At 41.4% G+C, this 20,727-nt stretch overlaps 1 protein-coding gene across 7 annotated transcripts in view; it reads right to left on the reverse strand.

Annotated features, from left to right (window-relative positions):
• Utrn (utrophin) overlaps positions 1-20,727 on the reverse strand; it is a 493,578-nt gene that overhangs the window by 296,862 nt on the left and 175,989 nt on the right. For all 7 annotated transcript variants that reach the window (XM_021174513.2, XM_029482311.1, XM_029482313.1 and 4 more), the window contains 9 exons: positions 19,381-19,551; positions 16,796-16,975; positions 14,650-14,784; positions 12,605-12,754; positions 10,648-10,809; positions 9,547-9,675; positions 8,567-8,740; positions 6,756-6,911; positions 3,981-4,151 (listed from right to left, as the gene is read on the reverse strand). In XM_021174513.2, the coding sequence (XP_021030172.1) occupies positions 3,981-4,151; positions 6,756-6,911; positions 8,567-8,740; positions 9,547-9,675; positions 10,648-10,809; positions 12,605-12,754; positions 14,650-14,784; positions 16,796-16,975; positions 19,381-19,551 (1,428 nt within the window). The remainder of the gene's footprint in view (positions 1-3,980; positions 4,152-6,755; positions 6,912-8,566; positions 8,741-9,546; positions 9,676-10,647; positions 10,810-12,604; positions 12,755-14,649; positions 14,785-16,795; positions 16,976-19,380; positions 19,552-20,727) is intronic.

Here is a 20,727-nt window from a genome sequence, read left to right on the forward strand (position 1 = left end):
AAAATGATAGTTAACAAAAAAATGGAACTTATGAGACCAGAAAAAAGGATCATCAAATATTAATATATACAACTCAATATCACCTATATATTATATATGCACACATATAAAAGCAATTAGTAAAAAAAAAGAAAATGCACATTTATATGGTAATAAAACAAAATAATATAAAATAGATGCATTATTCATATACACACACACGTATATATACCCACACATATACACACAATGTTTATACAGGAAAAAATTAAGATATTATGAGGAAAAGTAAAAGAGCTGAAAGGTCAGGAGAGTGAGACATAGCATTTTAATAAGGCCTGAAGCCTGTCGTGGTGGTACATGCTAGTAGGATGTGCTAAAGAAGCTGAAGCAAGAGAATCACCAGGGTGAGGCCAGCCTGGGCTGCACCTAGAGGCCAGCCTGGGCTATACCTAGAGGCCAGCATAATGGCTCAGCAGGCAAAGGCATTTGCTGTTCAAGTCTGAAAACCCAAGTTCCATTCCTGGAAAGCACATAAATATGGAAAGAGAAGACCAAGTTCTAAAAGTTATTCTGTGACCTTCACATTTATGTCCTGGCACAAGTGAGCCTCACTCATACATTCTATCACATACATGTGCACACACACAGACATGTATATACACAACAATAACAACCAATATTTGTTTTATTTATTTATAAATGATTTAACAAGGCTGGCAGGGCACTCGCATGGCATGGGCCAGGACCTGGGATTAATCTCCAGCCCCCACAGAAACAAAAGGCAAAATACAAAAGTTCTCATCTAACAAGTCTAGCTTTAAAGTAAATTCACACAAAAGTTATTTTACAAATTTGGGGACTATTACTATAAAAGTACATAAGCCACGAAGAGAATCATAAAGAGAAGGACCCTCTACTGAGAATTAAAATAGCTAACCGAATGACATCACTCAGCAGTTTGGGAACTGGGGGAGGGTAGAAGACCAGAACTGTACAACAGAAAACAACAATGATATATTAACTACTGTGTTAGACTAGAGAAGAACTCAGAGATCAGACCGACAAACCTGGGAGCATCCGTTTGTTCTTTGGGGAGAAGTTCAGAGCCTCTCTCCTAATAGAGAGCAAATTAACCTCTAAGGATTAAACATTAAAGTTGAAGGGATGAGACTACACAAGATCATGAAGAAATTCTACAGAAGCTCAGGGTCACGGCAGCCCTTCTGAAACGGAAGGCAGCAGTAACAAGGAACTGATTATTCTGTTCTTTAAAATCATACTTAAGTGTGGGTTAAAAAAAAAAAAAAAAGGACAGGAAGTGAACCACAATGACAAAGAAAGGAATTTTTTAAATACTACACAACACAGCAAGCATTAATAAGTCTGATGAAGAAATCGAAATTAGCAGTTTAATCTGGATATTTAAAAATGGTCAAAACTACAGGAAAAATATTCTTCAAAAAGGGGCTACCGATGGTCTATAAGCCATGGAAGAGGTTCTAACTGAATAGTCAGAGACAGTGTTTGTACACCATTGTCGAATGTATTTTCAAAATCCAGGGAGGAATTGATGCATATGTGGTGCTTGTAATGCGCTGTCTATGGCACAGACTTGAAGCACACATGAGATTTAAAATGGGTGTATTCTTTGGCCTTAGATTTTCCAGCTACTAAAACACATTCAGGAAGCAATTATAAATGTATGCTGAAAATCAGCCATAGGAATGTTGTTCATAGAACTGTGCATAATAATGAAAATGGAGGGTGGTAAACAGCTGTGAGTGGAAGAATTGGGCAATAAAAAAAAAAAAAACAACCCTAGGAGTAGGCTTGTCTAACATACACTAGAAAAGCAGAGGAAAAGACAAACTGCCAAGCTCACAGTTAGCTTCTGTTTGACTTTATTTTAGGTCCTATACATAAACTGTGACTTTAGCAACTCAGAAAGCCAAGGAGAGTTTGTGATCTCTGTGAAACAGTGAAAGTTGTAGAGTTAATAAGGAGTGTCCAGGCCCTGATGGCACTGGCCTGAAATCCTCACCATCAGGATGCCGAGGCATCAAGAGTTCAAGACCACTCTGAACTACATGGTGAAACCCAGTCTCAAAAGAAGAGGAATGATGGCACAGGGAGGGACGAGAGCAGGGGAGGGACTAGAGCAGGGGAAGGAGCCTGGAATTGCCCAAGGGAAGAGAAGAATTGCTTTCAGCATACTAAAGAAAGATCAGAGTTAACAAACTCAACTTGGCTTCTTTTCTTTTTCAGTCAGTCAGAATACACTAGTGACCTTCAAGTTCCTTTTCCTTCCACATCCCTCTCTCTGCTCCTTATCCCCCACACACAGAGCATGAGTTCCTTTCCATGAACTGTCTTAGAAACTGGAATATTCTTCCCAGAGCAACAGCTTGACTTTCTCCCAAGTGTCCCCGCCACTGAGCGTTCAGGCGAGTGGGAGTTATGTCATTCAGCCCGAGTCCCTTCTCACAGAGGTCACAGGAAGCGAGAGACTCTGGGTAGTCCAAGTTTCTGTAGCCAGTGGATCCTGCGAAGGTTCTCAAGCATGCCTGTGCCTTTCATACAGAAGAAACTGAGGAAAAAGAAGGCCTCCATTCAGTCCTGTGTCCAGCTCAGAAACAAGACGCTATATGTTAATTCCTAAGTAGGAATTATTCCAAATAGCTAGAAGGCTAAAGGAAACTATGTGGGTTTTGCTTTACATTATGTGACTATGATTTCTGCATCAGTTATTTTGCAATAGAGAGATAGATAGATAGATAGATAGATAGATAGATAGATAGAGGGATAAAGGTAGTGATAGCTATGTAGCAAGAGATAGATAAAAGAGAGAGAAAGAGAGATACAAATATAAATATAAATATAAATATAAATATAAATATAAATATAAATATAAATATAAATATAAATATAAATATGGAATGAATACTGGGAGAAAATGTCATGAACTTTCAAGGTGGTTAATTTTTTTCTGTTGTTTCTTTTCTTTTCTTTTTTGAGACGGGTCTCTCTACATAGCCCTGGCTATCCTGGAACTCTTGAACACTCTGAGGTCTACTTGCCTCTGCCTCCGAAGTTCTGGAATTAAAGACGTGTACCACCACACCCAGCTAAGGTGGCTAACTGTTAATATAACATCTTCAGGTACTACCTAAGCATAATGTAAGAAAGGCCCTGATGACTCCTAGGAATTCAGCACTTTTGGAAGGGAAATGAAGTGTTTTATCGGGGCTGTGGAGGCAGCTCAGTTGGTAAAGTGCTTGCTGAATAATGAAGACCTGAGTTCTGATCCTGCACACTGCTGTAAAAGTCAGAAACAAGAGTAGAATTCTAGCACTGGGAAAACAGAGACAGGAGTTTGCTGGCAAGTCTAGCCAAAACAGTAAGTTTCATGTTCAGAATGAGAGTTTGACCCAGAGAAAGCAACTGAGAAGGACATATGACATCAACCACAGGCCTATACACATACATACATACACACACACACACACAACACACACAAATTCACATACAATCACACCGAATCTCCCACACACTCACAAATACACATGTGAACACTCACACACATTCATATACACTCATTCACAAACACACATGCACACATTTATACTCACACTGACACACTTGTGCATACATGCACACACACACATACACACACAAAAGTACTGTTAAAATGCCTGGTTTTAGCTGAGCATAGTTGCACACGATGGTGACCCCAGCACTGGAGAAGCTAAGGAAGAGAAGCTCTGCAGATTTATGGCCAGCATGTGATATTCAATGAATGCATGGCAGCCCAGGTTACAGAGAGAAACCTTCTCTGAAACAAGGTGTATTCAAAATGTTCTTCCCAGATCACAGAAGAGGGAAAGAAAGTAACAGAGAAGAGCAGAGGTTACAATTAATACGAAATAGAGGCAGTGTCCAACCAGACTGTCAAAAGCAAATGCCACTGATGGGACATGTCCAACCCAACTAAAACTCACTTTAGCCCAGGAGATTTCTGTGTCCAGGTCACCAATCACACCTTCTGATGTGGATTTCTGCACTAGTTCTGCCTCTGTTGCAGAGAGCCATTCAGAGAGGATGGCAGCCTCCTTCTTCATCTTCCTGGACAGCTGTGAGGCTCTTTCCAGGTCCTGCTTCCCTTCTGTCACCTAAACAAGGGGGTCAAGGACATGGTGAGTGAGTCAAAGATAAACAAGGGGACCAAGGACACTGTGAGACAGAATAAACAAGGAGGTCAAGGACACAATGAGAAAGACACAGTGTGGTTCAACTGAATCCATAACACTCAATTAATAGCACCAGAACCCAGCCTGGTCTACAGAGTAAGATCCAGGACAGCCACCACTATACAGAGAAACCCTGTCTGGAAAAACAAAAACAAAAAACAACAAAACAAAACAATAGCACCAGAACACAGACTTTAAATAGTATACACTTGGGTCTGGAAAGATGGCTTAGTGGTTAAGAGCACCGACTGCTCTTCCAGAGGTCCTGAGTTCAATTCCCAGCAACCACATGGTGGCTCAAAACCATCTGTAATAGGATCTGATGCCCTCTTCTGGTGTGTCTGAAGAGAACAATGGTGTACTCATATGCATAAAATAAATAAATAAATCTTTAAAAAAATAAATAGTAAACACTTGAATTACAGAATGCTTCTCTGACTCTGACATGCCCGAGCAGCTCCACAAGTACCACCAAACTTAATGCTCACAAAGATTTCTGCATCAGGAAGAAAAGCATCCAAGCTCAGCTTGTAAGGATGCACACTTTTTCTCAACCTCATCAATGTGGGCTAAGGGCATCTGCAAGGGACAATAGGAAGATGTAAGGCTTTACCTGACTGCTCATCCCTTCCCTTTTAGCTACAGAACCATTCCTTCTTGGTAAACATTTTAAACACTCTCATCTCATTTCTCTCTCTCTCTCTCTCTCTCTCTCTCTCTCTCTCTCTCTGTCTCTCTCTCTCTCTTTCACACACACACACACACACACACCAACTTCCCTAAATATCCACTGTCTACTTTTACCATATGATCAAAGCGACTTCTTAGAGTGTGGTGCTATGCCTGACTTCTCACACATCCCTTGCAAGGCAACAGATGCAAAGGACATTTTTAAGTGAACACAATATTCACAGAGCCAATGACCGAACTCATCTTTGAAATACATACTACCCTCCTGGTTTCCCAGAGCTCGTCCCTGCCGTACACCTATGACACCTGGTTATCTTCTTATTTTAAAGTTTGCTTTGCTAGTCCGTAACACTTGCTCAGTGGCCTCATTTTTCCTCATCATATCCTCTCCCTAGCTAATTTCTTCAACCCTGAAAACTTTCCCACTTCCATGGAGATGACTGACTCCACCCGATCAGCCCAGATGTCTTCTCCAGACCTCAGTACAATTGTTCTCAACCTTCCTATCACTGTGTCCCTTAAAGAGAGTTCTCATGTGTGGCAGCTCCCAATCACAAAATTATTTTCATTGCTATTTCATACCTGTAATTTTGCTACTGTTATAAATCGCAACATAAAATACCTGTGTTTTCCAACAGTCTTAGGTGACCCCTGTGAAAGGGACATTCAACCCTGAAGGGGTTGCGACACACAAGTTGGAAACCATTTGAGCGTGTGTGTAAGTACCTGACATCTCAAACAGAGTTAGATTGTCAACACATCACAAAGAAGCATATGGTTTCTGCATGCCTCTCTATCTTTCCCGCTATCGCCCCAATGTTCCAGTGATGGCACCACCGCCATCCGAGGAAGCAAACCTAAAACATAAAAAACGTCATGCCTTATCTCTCCCTCTCCTCCTCCACCAGACTAATGTAGCGCCATGTACATCCCAGCCAAGCTCCAGGTAAAATGACAGAGCCAGGCATCCTTATCCCTCTAACCCCATACCCTCACGCCTGCACGCACAAACACATAGTTCTTTCTGCCTCCTCCTGCCTCAGGGCCTTTACACAAGCTGCTCCCTGATTCACCACGGTTACTCTCATCGATCTATCCATCCATCAGAGCTCACTTTATGCAGCACTTCCTCAGAAAGTTTCCCTATGCCAAGGCTGAGCCTAACATTAATTCAGCGTGGAAGAATTAAACAACTGCCTAAGCTGGGCCTCATGGTGCACACCTTTAATTCTAGCACTAGGGAGGCAGAGGCAGGTGGACCTCTGTGAATTAGTGACCAGCCTGGTCTACACAGCAAGTTCCAGGGCAGCCAAAGCTACATAGAAGAGAGACCCTGCCTCAAAACAAACAGAGAAAACACTATCTAAACCAGTTTTTCAGTATGGCCAGGTTTTGCTTTCACGTATTCTTTGGACTCTAAATTTCAGGGCAAACCCTCAAAGTCAGAGGACAGTTTTTGTATGGGATTCAGCCACAGAAAATGGCCTACCAACTCTTAACACTCACTCATTAAAGTATAAAACGGACGCTCTTAGTCTCGGTAGACTACCTACCACCAAGTATTTCCTAGATCCTGACATGATAGCATACCTACTCAATTTAGATATCCAAAACCAAAGTTTATGCAGAAACTATTACCTTGTTGAGTTTCCTTAGAATAACTTATGCCAATGGCCATGGAAAATATAAATATTATCCTGTATTAAGTAGTCTAAAAATATTTATATAACTAATAACGATTATACTACTGATGTACAAGTAAAGATTAAATTTGATAAATGTTGGGAGTGGGGGTGACAGATAAATAGAGAGAGAAGAGAGAGAGAAGCGCCCCACCTGTGCGCCCAGGTCATTGTAGAGGACTTTCAGAGATGTAAGCTGGTCATCCATGCTTTTCGGGTTGTCCGTCTGCTGCTTCTGGACAATGTGCCTCCCCGTTTTGATGACAGTCTCAACTTCAAGTTTGACTTCACTCAACGTTTTATATAGTTTCTTTAGAAGAGAGAAAAAAAAATTCCATTGTTAACAGAAAATTCCCCGACTGGCATCATTTCAGAGCACAGCTTCTGGGGCTGGACAGATAATACCTCATCCCGGATATGAAAGGGCACACTGTCTGTCTTGAATGTAGTTTGAAGGTTGAATTAAGTGAAGTCAGGATTGTAATGCTTCTTCAAATCAGATAATAAACTAATAGAGTTTGCGCGTGTTTAAATATAAAACAAGACGTGCGTATTAAATGTCAGTAGAAATCCTGGATAAGGGCTCATTGTAACCATGTTTCCTTCAAAAACGTTGGGAAGTTACAGGATGCAAACTGGAATGTCTCTGTGTGGAATCACACTGTAGGGATGCTAGACTCCTTAGTGAGAGAACATGGGCTTACTATGCACAAGATCCTTGGTTCAACTCATGGCACCGAATGAATATTCTTTAATCCTAACACCGGTGACTGGAAGACAGTTGCCTCTGGCAATCTGTGCTGGAAAGAATGTGGAATTCCTAACATGTATTTGTTTCTATTTCTCAGAGAAGACAAATGTACCATAATGAGTATAATTTATATTCTGAAATACACTTAATACTTTAAAGTGTCAAAATGGATAGGACTATGAAATTGGAGTTCAACAGGTCAAATTCCAAACTGCCTTCATCCTTGTCACCTTGAACACCCAAACTCTATCTAGGCAGCTTATCCATACATGAGCATCCAACTCAAAACACTTCAAGGATACAAAGCCAGTATCTGTGATGTCAAATACAGTGACATCTGCCACTCTGTCCCAATGAGCAAACAGAGGCTTACAACACTTTCATGTGATTCAAACGTCTCCTACCTGTGCACTATTCCAACCACGTAAGAAACAAACCATGGAAACGACAGTCCTACCAATATCTCCTCCCAGGCCCCTCTAAGAAGAGCACCGGGCACAATAAGGCTAAGTTCAGGTCCTCCCGGCAACATCATTTAAAACTCTATTAGGGCTGGAGAGATGGTTCAGTGGTTAAGAGCACTGTCTGCTCTTCCAGAGGCCCTGAGCTCAATTCCCAGCAACCACATGGTGGCTCACAACCATCTGAAATGGGATCTTCTGACATGCAGGCATACATGCAGATAGAGCAATTGTTTAAAAAATAAAAAACAAATAGAATTTGTAAACCTCTCTATTAAACTAACTACAAACAATGAAACAGTAAGGTCTTATTTGTCATTCATTTCTGCCCATCTGAAGTTTAAACTTTGACTTGAATGTCATTTTCCTAGCAAAACATTTTTTTAACTCTATAATATCCCAAATATTAGAGGTACTTCAAATTTATTGTGGAAAGTTTCATTTATCAGTTGCATCCTGCAGAGAGGTCTTTCCCAATTCATGCTGTAGTTTATGCATTTCTTTCTTTTTAAATCCATGTTATTTATGTGCAATCTGCTTCCTTTATCTGTACAGACCATACCTGTTGCTTTCATACTCCCCTATTTCTCTTATACTGTCTATTTTTTTTTCTGGGAGAGCCACAGTTCTTGTTGTTCTGACACAGTCTCCATCATCTTCACACCCTGAACTAAAGAATAAGAAGGGATGCTCTATACTAAACCGTCAGAGCAGCTCTGGCCGTGTGAGCTGCCTGCTGGACCTCAGGCTCACCATGCACTTGTCCAAGTGGGCCTGGATGACGTCAGGGTCCACATCCCTCACATCGAGGACATGAAGCTCAGCCTTCACTCCCTCCAACACACGCTTGCAGTCCAGCATCCGCTGCTCGAAATTCGCGGGCTTCTGGAAAAGCTGGAATTTGGTGGAGACCTCTCGAAGTTTCCTCTGTTTGCAGAAATAAGAATAAGCCACTCACTCACTTTCGCTCTCACTAGATATTACTATAATACATAATGCCGAAAGACTTTTCAAAAAAAAAAAAAAGGCCAACCCAGGAAACCCCAGAGGAATTAGGATGGTCACGTAAAGCAGTAGTTCTTAGCCTTCCTAATGTTCCCTTTAACACAGTTCCCCACATTGTGGTGACCACCCCCCCAACCATAAAACTATTTCACTGCTACTTCATAACTAATTCAGTGACTGTTATGAATCATAATATATTATCTGATACAGAGGACATCTGATATGCGACCCCCAAAAGAGTCACGCCCCACAGGTTCAGAACCACTGCTCGGTGTCATGTGTGAGCAGTACTCAGAATTTCAGTCTCCAAACTAGATCTGGCGACAGATGGTGTCTCTGGATGAGAAAGTCCATTCATTTACTCACTTTTTCATGACCTAGACCTCAGATGCCTTCCACCACATTAAGAGTGGAAGCTCATTTCCTTCCACCTACTGAGGCCCTGAGTGCCCAGACATGAGCCTCTGAGATCAGAGAATGGGCTACACAAAGCCAACTGCTGGCCTGAACTCATTCCCTCTTCCCAGCCAACTCTTAAAGCTCATGGTTTCGTTACCCAGCTAACACCCTGTTCCTGCTGCCAGGAGGCGCCATGAGCCTTTAATACTCCGCTCCCATCCCATGTTTGAATCATAGTACAGAGCGAAGGCACCAAAGTCCTCAAGTCTTTCTGTCTTTCTTTTCTATACCCACCATACATAAAAAGCAAAGGGAAGCCTGGTCCTTACCTGTAGCATGTCCATCTGACTTCCTCCTCTGGTGGCCCTGCCCTCAGGGGACGTCGGGGGCTGGGAGCGCACATTCTTCCTCAGCTCCTCCAGGGTGAGCTCATGGGCTGAGATTTCTGCTTGGATCTTCTACCAAGAAGATAAAAAACGGGAGAAGGTGTGTTTTTAAAGTATACAAAGAAGCCCTGGGTAATGGCCCATGCTTGTAATCCTTAGCACTCTGGAGTCTGAAGCAGGAGGATGGCTGAGTTTAAGGCCGCCCTTGGCTACATAGTAAGTCCCAGACAAGCATGAGTTACAGTATGCCTTTATACAACATGTATGTTTTTATATAACAACAGTTTGAATACAGCAGTATGTCTTTATACAACAACCACGTACAGGAAGAAATAATAATACAGACGTTCAAGTTAGTTGTATAGTATATGATCCTATATCTAATACACATTAATAAGCTTGTGGGATATATGATAATAACAAACTGTTGCACAGTACACCACTGTGTGCCATGCACATGCTAAGGTCTTTGCATGTCATCATTAATGTTCACATCTGATGTATACAGAATAAACTGCCTGAACTGTATAGAAAGAAAGAGAGAGAGAGAGAGAGAGAGAGAGAGAGAGAGAGAGAGAGAGAGAGAGAGAAAGAAAGAAAGAAAGAAAGAAAGAAAGAAAGAAAGAAAGAAAGAAAGAAAGAAATCTATTTTCTAACATATCAACTGTGTGAAAGGAGCTGGAGAGATGGCTCAGCTGTTAAGAGCACCAGCTGCTCTTCCAAAGGATCTAGGTTCCTTTCCCAGTCCCCACAGGGTGGTTTACAACAGTCTAACTCCTGTTCCAGGGGCCCCACTGCTGTCTTCTGGCATCCACAGGCAGTAGGCACGAGCACAGTGCACATATGCACATGTAAGCCAGACACCCATATGCATAAAATGGTAAGGAGAAAATGTGTCAAGTTCTCACACAAGGAACAAGAACAGTCCCCACCCAAAGGCTGTTCCATACAAGGTGCTTGTCCTCCTGACTCTGCCAGTGAGGACCAGGCTACATACAGCTGCCCTTTCTCAGGATACAAAGGTTCTCGGCTTTGCAGCAATACCTGAGCTTCCTGTGGCAGTTGGAAGGCATCGATCCTGTCCGTCAGGTATGTGGTAAGCTGTTTGTCCAGCTCCCCCAGGCTCTCCTTCAGCACCTGAAGCATGTGGTCAGTTTCACGGAGGACCTGGAGTTGCTTCTCCAAAGAAATCTGTTTGCTCTCCGCCTGCACAGAGGAGACATTTCCTTTGTAACTGCTCAGCACAAATATAAATAGCTGAATGTGCCTTCTGGCCATGCAGATTATAATAAAGTACTGGTTCAAGACTGTAGCTCTTCTTATAAATAATTAATAACCATCAATAATAAGAGTGCAAATGTTCTTCTAGTATCTCATGGACACAGCAGCTGAACCTCTCATTTTAAAAAAATTATTTATTTATTTCATTTTATGTACATTGGTAATATGACTACCTGTATGTCTATGTGAGGGTGTCAGATCCCCTGGGACAGGAGTTAAAGACAGTTGAGAGCCACCATGTGGGTGCTAGGAATTGATCCAAGGAGAGCATCCAGTGGTTTTATCTGCTGAGCCATCTCTCCAGCCCCTGAATCTCTCATTTTTACTTCTATTAATCTATACTATGACAAAATACAAGTACAAAAAGATTCCCCCATAGGACATATAAAATAGAATAAAAATGTGTATTTTAGGCAACTGGCTCAGTGGCTAAGGGTACTTGTTGCCCTAGTAGATAATGAGGGTTTGGTTCCCACCACGGTGGCTCACAACTATCTGTGCTCCAGCTATAGGGGGTCAGATACCCCCTTCTGGACAACATGACCATGAGACACATATATGGGACATAAACATCTATGCAGACACTCATATATACAAAATGTCTTAAACCTAGTAAAATTTGTAATTTCTAATTATTTTTATTTTACTAGAAATATAAAGCAATTTTAAGAATCTCCAATGCCTAACAAAAAAAAATAAGACATAGTAAGAATGTCTATCAAGTGAATAAATACCTAATTTTTTTTCTAAAATTGAGAATAAGTTCTAACAGTTGCACAGTGAGTCAAACCACTAATTGCCACACATCTTTGGATTAAGCTCAATGATATTTTTAGTCTAGATCTCAACAGTTGTTACTTGGTAATCTGGTATAGCTATCTAATGATCAACTCAACCTTCTTACAAAAGAACAAGGCCCCTTCTCTTATCACTGATATGTATATGCATGTTGAGATATAATCTGAGCATGAGCTGAGTGATGTAGCTTTCATAACAGTTAACGTCAAATTCTGAAGGCCCTAATGGTTCTTAGAACATACATATAGACATTATTATTCTTAGACATAGCTGTAATACTATTCTTACAGAAAACTGCATAATTCACAAATAAAAATAAATCTCAAAGAGGTGTTGGAGATAGAGGGTAACTGGGAACTTAACACATAGCTTTGTGTGTACAACGCAAGTGCTTTACCACTGGGCTACATCCAGTATCTGACAAAGTTTGGTTTGGTTTCATTTTTGGCTTGGCTTCATTTGGCTTGGCTTGGGATTGGGTTGTTGAAACAATACCTTACTATGTAACTTCACCTGGCTTAAGACTCCCTATGCAGACTATTCTGGCCTCAAGCTCAGCGATCTTCCTGCCTCTGCCTCTTAAGTTTTTGGATTAAAGGCATATACCACCATGCCTTGTCCTGGCAATTTGGATGTTTGTTTGTCTTTTGTTTGTTTGTTTGTTTGTTTGTTTGCTTAATCAAGCTGCATCTGACCTACAAATATTAGGTATATTCCTCTTATACTTATTTCAAAGCCCTTAGGCTCCCATTAACATTGCCTGCCTACTTTAACTCCCACCACACCAAAGGATTATCAAATGGGCACCAATTTATATATTACCAAGTGTAACCAGCACGGAAGCTCCGAATAAGAGAGAGAACTCTCAGAGTTAGCTTGTGGCAGTAACTACCTAATCACACTGGGCATGTCTGGTTCTCACCAAGTGACTCAGCTCTTCGTAGCGGCTGTTAAAAGCCTCCAGCTTCTCGCTGATTATGTCATCCAGGATTCCACCATCAATCAGAGTCTGCCCAAGTTCCCGAATCTGGGTGCGATTATCCGCTGGATGGCGCAAAACAGACTCAAGAGACTGCAGTTGGGCAGGGAAAAAAAAATACATTCAATGGGTCTAAATGGATCAAGATCTGCAAAATGCCATTTTAAGCCAAATATTAATTCCACTTTCTAGAAATCTATTTAAGAAACAAGTAATGACAAATATTAAGGAAATAATAATTCACAAAATTATCCACTATAGATTAACAAAATCACAAAACTTTAAATAAAAACTTCAAGAACATATGATATAATTGCATAAAATAATTTGAATAATTATTAATTTTATGAGAAACTCTCAGTGTGACATACAAAACTGTACTCTACAAATAGAATTATCTCATGTTATTTATTAACTACATTGGTAAAATTAGAGATCCATTTTTCTACCTCATGATACAGAAATACACTAAGTATTTCTATGTATACAGTTTTATAGACACAAGTCCAACTAACCTTACGCATGAAATACTACTCCCATTCTACAGATGGGAAATTTGAAAGCCATGAAGTTCGATTTGACAAACGAGAATCAATTAAAAAACAAAAAAACAAAACAAAACAAAACAAACCCTAAGGCTCCAAACTCTTTCCAAAGCTCTTAGGACTGTGAGCCCTTTGACTGCATTTACTGCCCTGCAGTATACATGCACAAAAGGAATGCTGATAATAAAGAAAAAATACAGGGGGCTGGAGAGATGGCTCAGCGGGTAAGAGCACTGACTGTTCTTCCGAGGGTCCTGAGTTCAAATTCCAGCAACCACATGGCGGCTCACAACCATCTGTAGTGGGATCTGATGCTTTCTTCTGGTGTCTGAAGAAAGCAACAGTGTACTCTTATATATATAATATATATTATATATAATATATATAAACCTGAAAGAAAGAAAGGGAGGGAGGGAGAGAGAAGAGAGAAGAAAGAAGAGAGAAGAGAGAAGAGAGAAGAGAAGGAACACAGAATGTATTAAAGTGTTTATCATGGAGCCTTCTTTTCCTTTTCTCCATTGTCTGGATTTCTAGAATGTATATTTATGCCCTATGAGGAAAGCATGTTTGCTGTTTGTTCAATGAGCATCTAGTGGTTTCCATGCTGTCTATGCATCCTCTACTCTGCTGTGTTTGAGAAGTGACAATTCTCTCCCTGCACAGCATCCATCTTCAGGAATGGAGCCCCATTCACCCCCACCCCCTGGGAATAGCTCTCTGACTTCCCATCCTGCTGTTCATCGGATCCCCAAATTTCCCTGCTACTCCTGTACAAGTGAAACCTCTTTGGTTACACTGTAATTCGTTTCTGAAGTAATTACCACAGTATCGTGTGTACTCCTGGGCTCGAAACTGCAGAACGAGGAAACCTGCAGGATATTTCTTGGCCCCAGAAGCCTGAAGCCCAGCCTTACCATCCAGCCCCACAGTGGGAGCCCCTGCCTTCACGAACGCACATAGCAGCCTGCTTTAACTTTTTACATCTAAGGATGATGAGCTAGAAGCCACCTGAAGCATGGTTCGCACCATAGTCATAAGTGCAAAGAAACAAAACAGGGTTTGTTCAGAGAATGGTGAAAAGAACTGGACCCTACTAGTGACTATCGCTGTGTCTAACATGCACTCATGTAGCTCCTGCCTTACAAAACCGATTATAAAGAGTTCCCAGGGGCTGGTGAGATGGCTCAGTGGGTCAAAAGGAGCTTGCCACAAACCCTAACGACCTGGATTTGATCCCTGGGATCTATGTTGCAAGGGGGAAAATAACTTTTACAAATTGTGCTCTGACCTCAACACACATCCTATTGTATGCACAGATGGATGGATGGATGGATGGATGGATGGATGGATGGATGGACGGACGGACAGACAGACAGACAGACAGACAGCACATCTTTCCACATCACAGTGAAAATAACTGTGGCTCAGACATCAAGTGCCAACCTCCAGAGCTTCATGAACAGCTTCTGCCCTCTCAGGCAGGGCCTCCGTGCTCCTCACGCGCTCCTCCAAGGTGTTCAACCACGTGGTCTCCAGGTCCAGATAGTGAAGCAGCTCCACCCAGCAAGACCAGACCTCCTAACAAATGTGAAGGCAAAATTAACACGGAAGAGAAGCCATAACCATACGTCATCCCTTCGATCAATAAGAACTCCATTTCAGTGAGTAATATACAGGAATCCAGAAACCAGCGAAGCTAGAATATCAAATAAATGAGGCAAAACTAAATCTTCAATAAACTAGGAGCAATTAAGATGGAGGGAGAAGGAAAAATGGAAAAGAAGCTGCCTCGGTTTCCAGTAAAATGAATTCCAAGGACCTGGCTAAATGTTAAAAAAAACAACAACAACAAAAAAAAAACCCTGAATAATTAATAGGGGAAAAAAACAGCAGAGAAATAAATGTTGTTTGTTTGTTTTAAAGAAAATGATAGAGCTGGAGATTTAGCTCAGTGGCTACAGCCTGTACTTGCCTGACAGACAAAGGCCGTAGGTCCAATCCCCAGTACCACCACCACCACCACCACCACCACCAACAACAACAACAACACCCCCAGAAAGAGCAAAAGGTAAAAACCATTCAGGATTTTTTTATAGAAACTTAAATCTCCTAGGACATACCCAGTTCCAATTCCTAGATGACTGATGGGAGCAGATGTCTCTGTCGCCATCTGGACTTCTTTCCAAGTGAGTAAGGATAGACACATAAGAGGATGGGCCCATCTTACCAAAACAGGAGCCAAGTACTGCTGTGTTCTCCCTACTCAGCGTTCCGAGGTAGGAGAGAAGCCCCGGAAGGCATGCATCTAGAGCCTTCTTGCTCCAAGAGAGGATCTTATTTGACTGCTAAGATTAGAGCTCTGCACAAAATCCCCTGCATCTGTCTTCTCTGCCAAGTTAGGGCACAGTCCCATCCATACCCCACATCAGCTCTGCTCGCCAGAACAGGGGTCAGCCGGTATTTCTCGAGAGGCACAGAGAAGGTATTTCAGACTTTAGGGGTGACATCCATAGATTGTCACAGCTTCATCTTTGGTGTTGGTATATGGGTGTTTACACCATGTTCAATCCTTTAGAAATAACACTCTTAACCAAACCAACACCACCCCCCCCAAAAAAAAAGCAACTTTTTTTTTTTCAGGGCAGGGTTTCTCTATGTAGCCCTGGCTGTTCCAGAATTCGGGTGTAGGCCAGGCTGGCCTTGGGCTCAGAGATGCTTCTCCCTTCCGAGTGCTAGGATTAAAGGCATAGAACACCATTGCCTAGCTCAAACTACACTATTTACACCTGAAGCCTCTACCATAATTCGCTGACTCTTGGTTCAGAGCAAAAGAAGAAAGATTTCTAGTCCCCTTCTCTCATTAATCTTGCAAGAAGCAGGCTGAAAGATCTGCTCAGATCTTACAAGAAGTACAATGAGTAAACTTAGTTTAAAACTTCCCTCGGCATTATCAGAACTCACTGGAATGTCATTGCTTATTGTAGGGTGTGTTTCATTTAAATTTGAATAACTCAAACCGCTTCTTAAAACTTTTGACCAGTTTTTTTTTAGCCATGAAGATGAGAAAGCACTTCATTAAAATAATCCCAGAGAATAATCTAGGTCTTCAGTCTGATAGGCAGTGAGATTCTCTACCTAAAAATGCAATGAAATCCCTACATACTGAAGTTCTTTTTCCCCTCCAGTAAACATTAGACACTTCTCAAAATAAAAATAAAATAACAGTCAGCCAGGTAAAAGAGAGCTGTCTGGATTCTTACAAGACAGTTGGGAAGTTGGGGATTAAAGGGGACTCTCTGGCTCATCTCTAACCTGAGAACACTAGTGAGCACCCAAAACCTGCCGGGATCAATTACCGCTATTGAACCTCCTGAGAAATGCAGGCAGATCTTGGTCTCCTTTTAAAACAAAACAAACAAAAATCTCTGTATTTTTTATCTACTTGTCCATAAAAATTACTTTTATAATCCAATGTTTGACAAACTAATGGCCTTTCTTTCTTCTTCTTCTTTTCTTTAATAAGACAGGGAAATCCGCACAGCAGAGCTGGGATCTCAGGGTGGTACCCCTGGGGCAAACAAGCTCTTACCTCCAGTGTGTGGCACTTCCCTCGAATTCTATTGCAGAGAAGCTGGTAGCTCTCCAGCACCTCATTGAACTCCGACGTCAACTCCTGGCCACCAGAGGGCACCTTGGCAGCCACCAGCTTGATGCTGTCCTTCAGAATTTTCACCCTCACCTCCTTCTGCAGCACATCCTCTTTTGCCCTCTGTCCCAAGAAAGGAACAATTTGAAACATGGCTCTCTGTGACTAATATCTTTCTTTAAAAAAAAAAATAATAACTAATCCAATATCAAAACAACTAAATGATTCTATATGCCTCAGTAGAACACTATTTAAAAAATTCTGTAACCTGAGTTTTTTGAAAGAAGAATGCTAAAAATATAATCTCACTTACTCTTCTAGTTTCCAATTCCCCGTGCCCACAACAGTTTCTTTTTAATACCACCAGAGTTTAGAGGCAAGTTATCCTAAATAGTGTCTACTGACAAGATATATTTTCAAATCCTGGGCCCAGGGTAGGAATCTAAATGAACTCATTTTAAATGACCACTGGAGGTCTGAACACATTAAATTGAAATAAATAAATACCCCCCCCCCCAAAAAATGGCAGGACACTGTGGCAGAAGCATCTATTAAAATGTCCCACAAATCCTTGTAAAAACATTTTCCTCCTTGAACATGGGTCCATCCATCCTTCCAATAATGAAGATGAAGAAGTTCCTCTGGACAACCTGATCCAGAAATAGCTGCTTCCTGGCTTTCTATCGGTGCCCAAGGTGCTCAATCTCACATGCAGGAAAACCTACCTGCAGCCGTCTTTCATTTCCCCCTTTAGCTTGCTTTATTGCTTAATGGATTTCAGCTCTCCCAGGGTGAGGGAAAAAGTAATTAAGTGTAGTGGCTTTTAAATTCCTAATGGCTGTTTTAAAGAATAAAAATAAATAGAGTGTTGCCCAATCAGGGATCTTAATCTCATTTTTCTTCACTGTCAACTACAATGACTTTTAAAATCAGTACCAAACTGCAGCTCCAACAGTGGGAGTGATAAATGAGTTAGCCATTCTTTACATAGTAATCTACTTTTAAATATTTTCAGTACTAAAAATAGTTTTAAAACTTTTCAAAAAGAGCTACATGACCAGTACCCCCCGAAGCTCATGTCTCTAGCTGCATATGTAGCAGAAGATGGCCTAGNCGGCCATCAGTGAAAAGAGAGGCGCATTGGTCGTGCAAACTTTATGTGCCTCAGTGCAGGGGAATGCCAGGGCCGGGAGGTAGGAATGGGTGGGTAGGGGAGNGGGGGGGGGGTATGGGGGACTTTTGGGATAGCATTGGAAATGTAAATGAGGAAAATACCTAATAAAAATTTTTTTAAAAAGAAAATTATATACATATTGATCCCCAACACAGATTGAATAAGTCTCTTTTCATATCTACTAACTCAAGAGAGCATGCATGAATGTCACTTTTTAAAAACTACCTGCACAGAAAAGTTTGCCTTAGTTATACTACTAGTTGAGTTAACCAACTTAACTAGTAGTATAGCTACTAGTTAACAATATACCATGTTACTTGATCTTTTACAAAGAGAAGCGTACTTTTTTTTTTTTTTTTAATTTTTTTAAGGACAGGATTTCTCCGTGTAGCCCTGGCTGCTCTGAAACTCGCTCTGTAGACCGACTGGCCTCAAACACAGAGATCCACCTACCTCTGCCCCTCTGCCCCTCTGTCCCTCTGCCCCTCTGCCTCTGAAGTACTGGGGTTAAAGTTGTATCCCCACCACCACCTGACAAGAAGGATAACTCTTACAGACAGAATCACGCCCTCATGCTAGAAGGATAGTGGAGGCAAATGTGGGTCTGAGGCCCAGTTCTTTCCTTAGACAAGGACAAACCGACACAGGAATAGACGTTTCTGGAACCACAGCCTGTAACTCCAACTTACCTTCACCTTATCTTCTCTGTACACTCCATGATTTCTGCTCCAAGGACGCTGTGGGGTTCCCATGGGCCCTCATGACTGACTCTATATCTCCTACCTCCTGCTCCTACGATGTTCTGGAGTTCCCATGTGCTCCCAATACTGACTTGAGTGTAGCCTTTGCCTCCAGCTCCAAAGACATCCTGGGGTTCCCTGGGCCCCCAGGAATGACTAGAATGAAACCCATTAGAACTAGGATAACCTCCAAGTCTCCTTTGCTCCTTACCAAAACTTACACTTCTTGGAAACAGTGAGAGAAGTCACACGGTACCATGACTAGAATTAATACCATAAAATGTACACCAAGACACTGCTAAAATGGTAAAAAAAAAAAAAAAATTATATGTGTTTATTACAATAATAAAAGAAAAATGAGTTTCTCCTCACAACCCTTCTTCAAGACAGAAACCTCCATGACTATCCACAGGGACTTCCCAGAATTGATCTACTCTGGGGTGGACTTGAACTAGTGGACTGGCATCAGCCTCTTTCCCAACTAAGATTACCACAGCTGCTCATCACTCACTCCTACTGAGAGCAGACTTGTCCATATGGTTCTGTGCAGTGTGATAGGTGAGAGACCAACAGACTAACTAGTGTGAAGAGGGCAGTTGGGAGGAAGGCCTTACCTTCATTTCCTCCACCGCTCTCTCGAGTTCTTCTGGAGATTTGTACTCAAAGTCCCTCTCCAGGTAGTCCTCTTCAGCCTGCGCCATCCACTCCTGCATCTCAGCCAAATCCTTTTTCAAGTTCAGGGCTTTTTCTTGACTATCTGACAGCCTGCTTTTTTGAATAGCAATCTAGGAAGGAAACGCCAATTCCACTCAATAAATAAATTTTAATACATTAAATGCAAAGTTCTACCCTTTAATATTTAAAAGCACTGCAATAGATTTCCAGTCTTATTTTTTAACATTTAAATAAAACTTTTTAAGCATCCTGTGCTGGTGCTGTGTAATGTAAGAAAGGATGAAAATATAATGACTTCTATACAACATTTTAGACATGAACCTAACTAAAAGATATCTAATATAACTCTGAAAATAGGGTTCACAGCTGGTGTTTTTTTCTCCCTGGCAGCCTTCACTGTAGTGCCAACACTTTGAAAGGTAAGCAACAGAAACTAACTAGGTTTCCGACCTTTTAATGCCACATTAAGGAGCTTCACCTATAGCAATAAAGGGATGTACATCAAGTGATTTAATTGTAGCACTGTCTATTATATAAAAAATAAAACAGGAAGCAGAATTTCCATGGTGTGTCCTCACATTCTAAACTGAGCCTGGAGCTGGGCACAGTCACACATTCTTATAATACCAGCCCTTGGGAGGCAGAAGCAGGTGGATCTCTGTAAATCCAGGGCTAGCCTGCTCTACAGAATAAGACCTGTTCTCAAAAATGTTCGTTAAAATAAGGGGAAAAAACTGAAGATGAAAGGAACTATTACAAAAGATGTCCATAAGACATTACCCTATAAATGTTGGTTAGAAAGTAGAAGGTAGGACTGGAGAGATGGCTCAGTGGTTAAGAGCACTGACTGCTCTTCCAAAGGACCTGAGTTCAAATCTCAGCAACCACATGGTGGCTCACAACCATCTGTACAGCTACAGTGTACTCACATACATAAATCTTAAAAAACAAACAAACAAACAAAAACAGAAAGTAGAAGATAGACGTTGGAGAGATGGCTCATTGGTTAAGAGCACTTCCTGCTCTTCCAGAGGATGCAGGTTCAATTTCCAGTCCCCACATGATGGCTCACAACTCCTCTGTAACTGTAACTCCAGTTCAAGTTCAAGAAAATCCAACACTCTATATACATAGACAGACAGACAGACCAAGGTACATAAGTAAAGTGTTTTGTAAAAATAGGAGGAGGAGGAAGAGAGGAGGAGAAGGAGAAAGAAGGAGAAGGAGAAGGAGAAGGAGAAGGAGAAGGAGAAGGAGAAGGAGAAGGAAGAAGAAGAAGAAGAAGA

This window comes from Mus caroli, chromosome 10 (assembly GCF_900094665.2).
Source record: "Mus caroli chromosome 10, CAROLI_EIJ_v1.1, whole genome shotgun sequence".
NCBI lineage: Eukaryota > Metazoa > Chordata > Mammalia > Rodentia > Muridae > Mus > Mus caroli.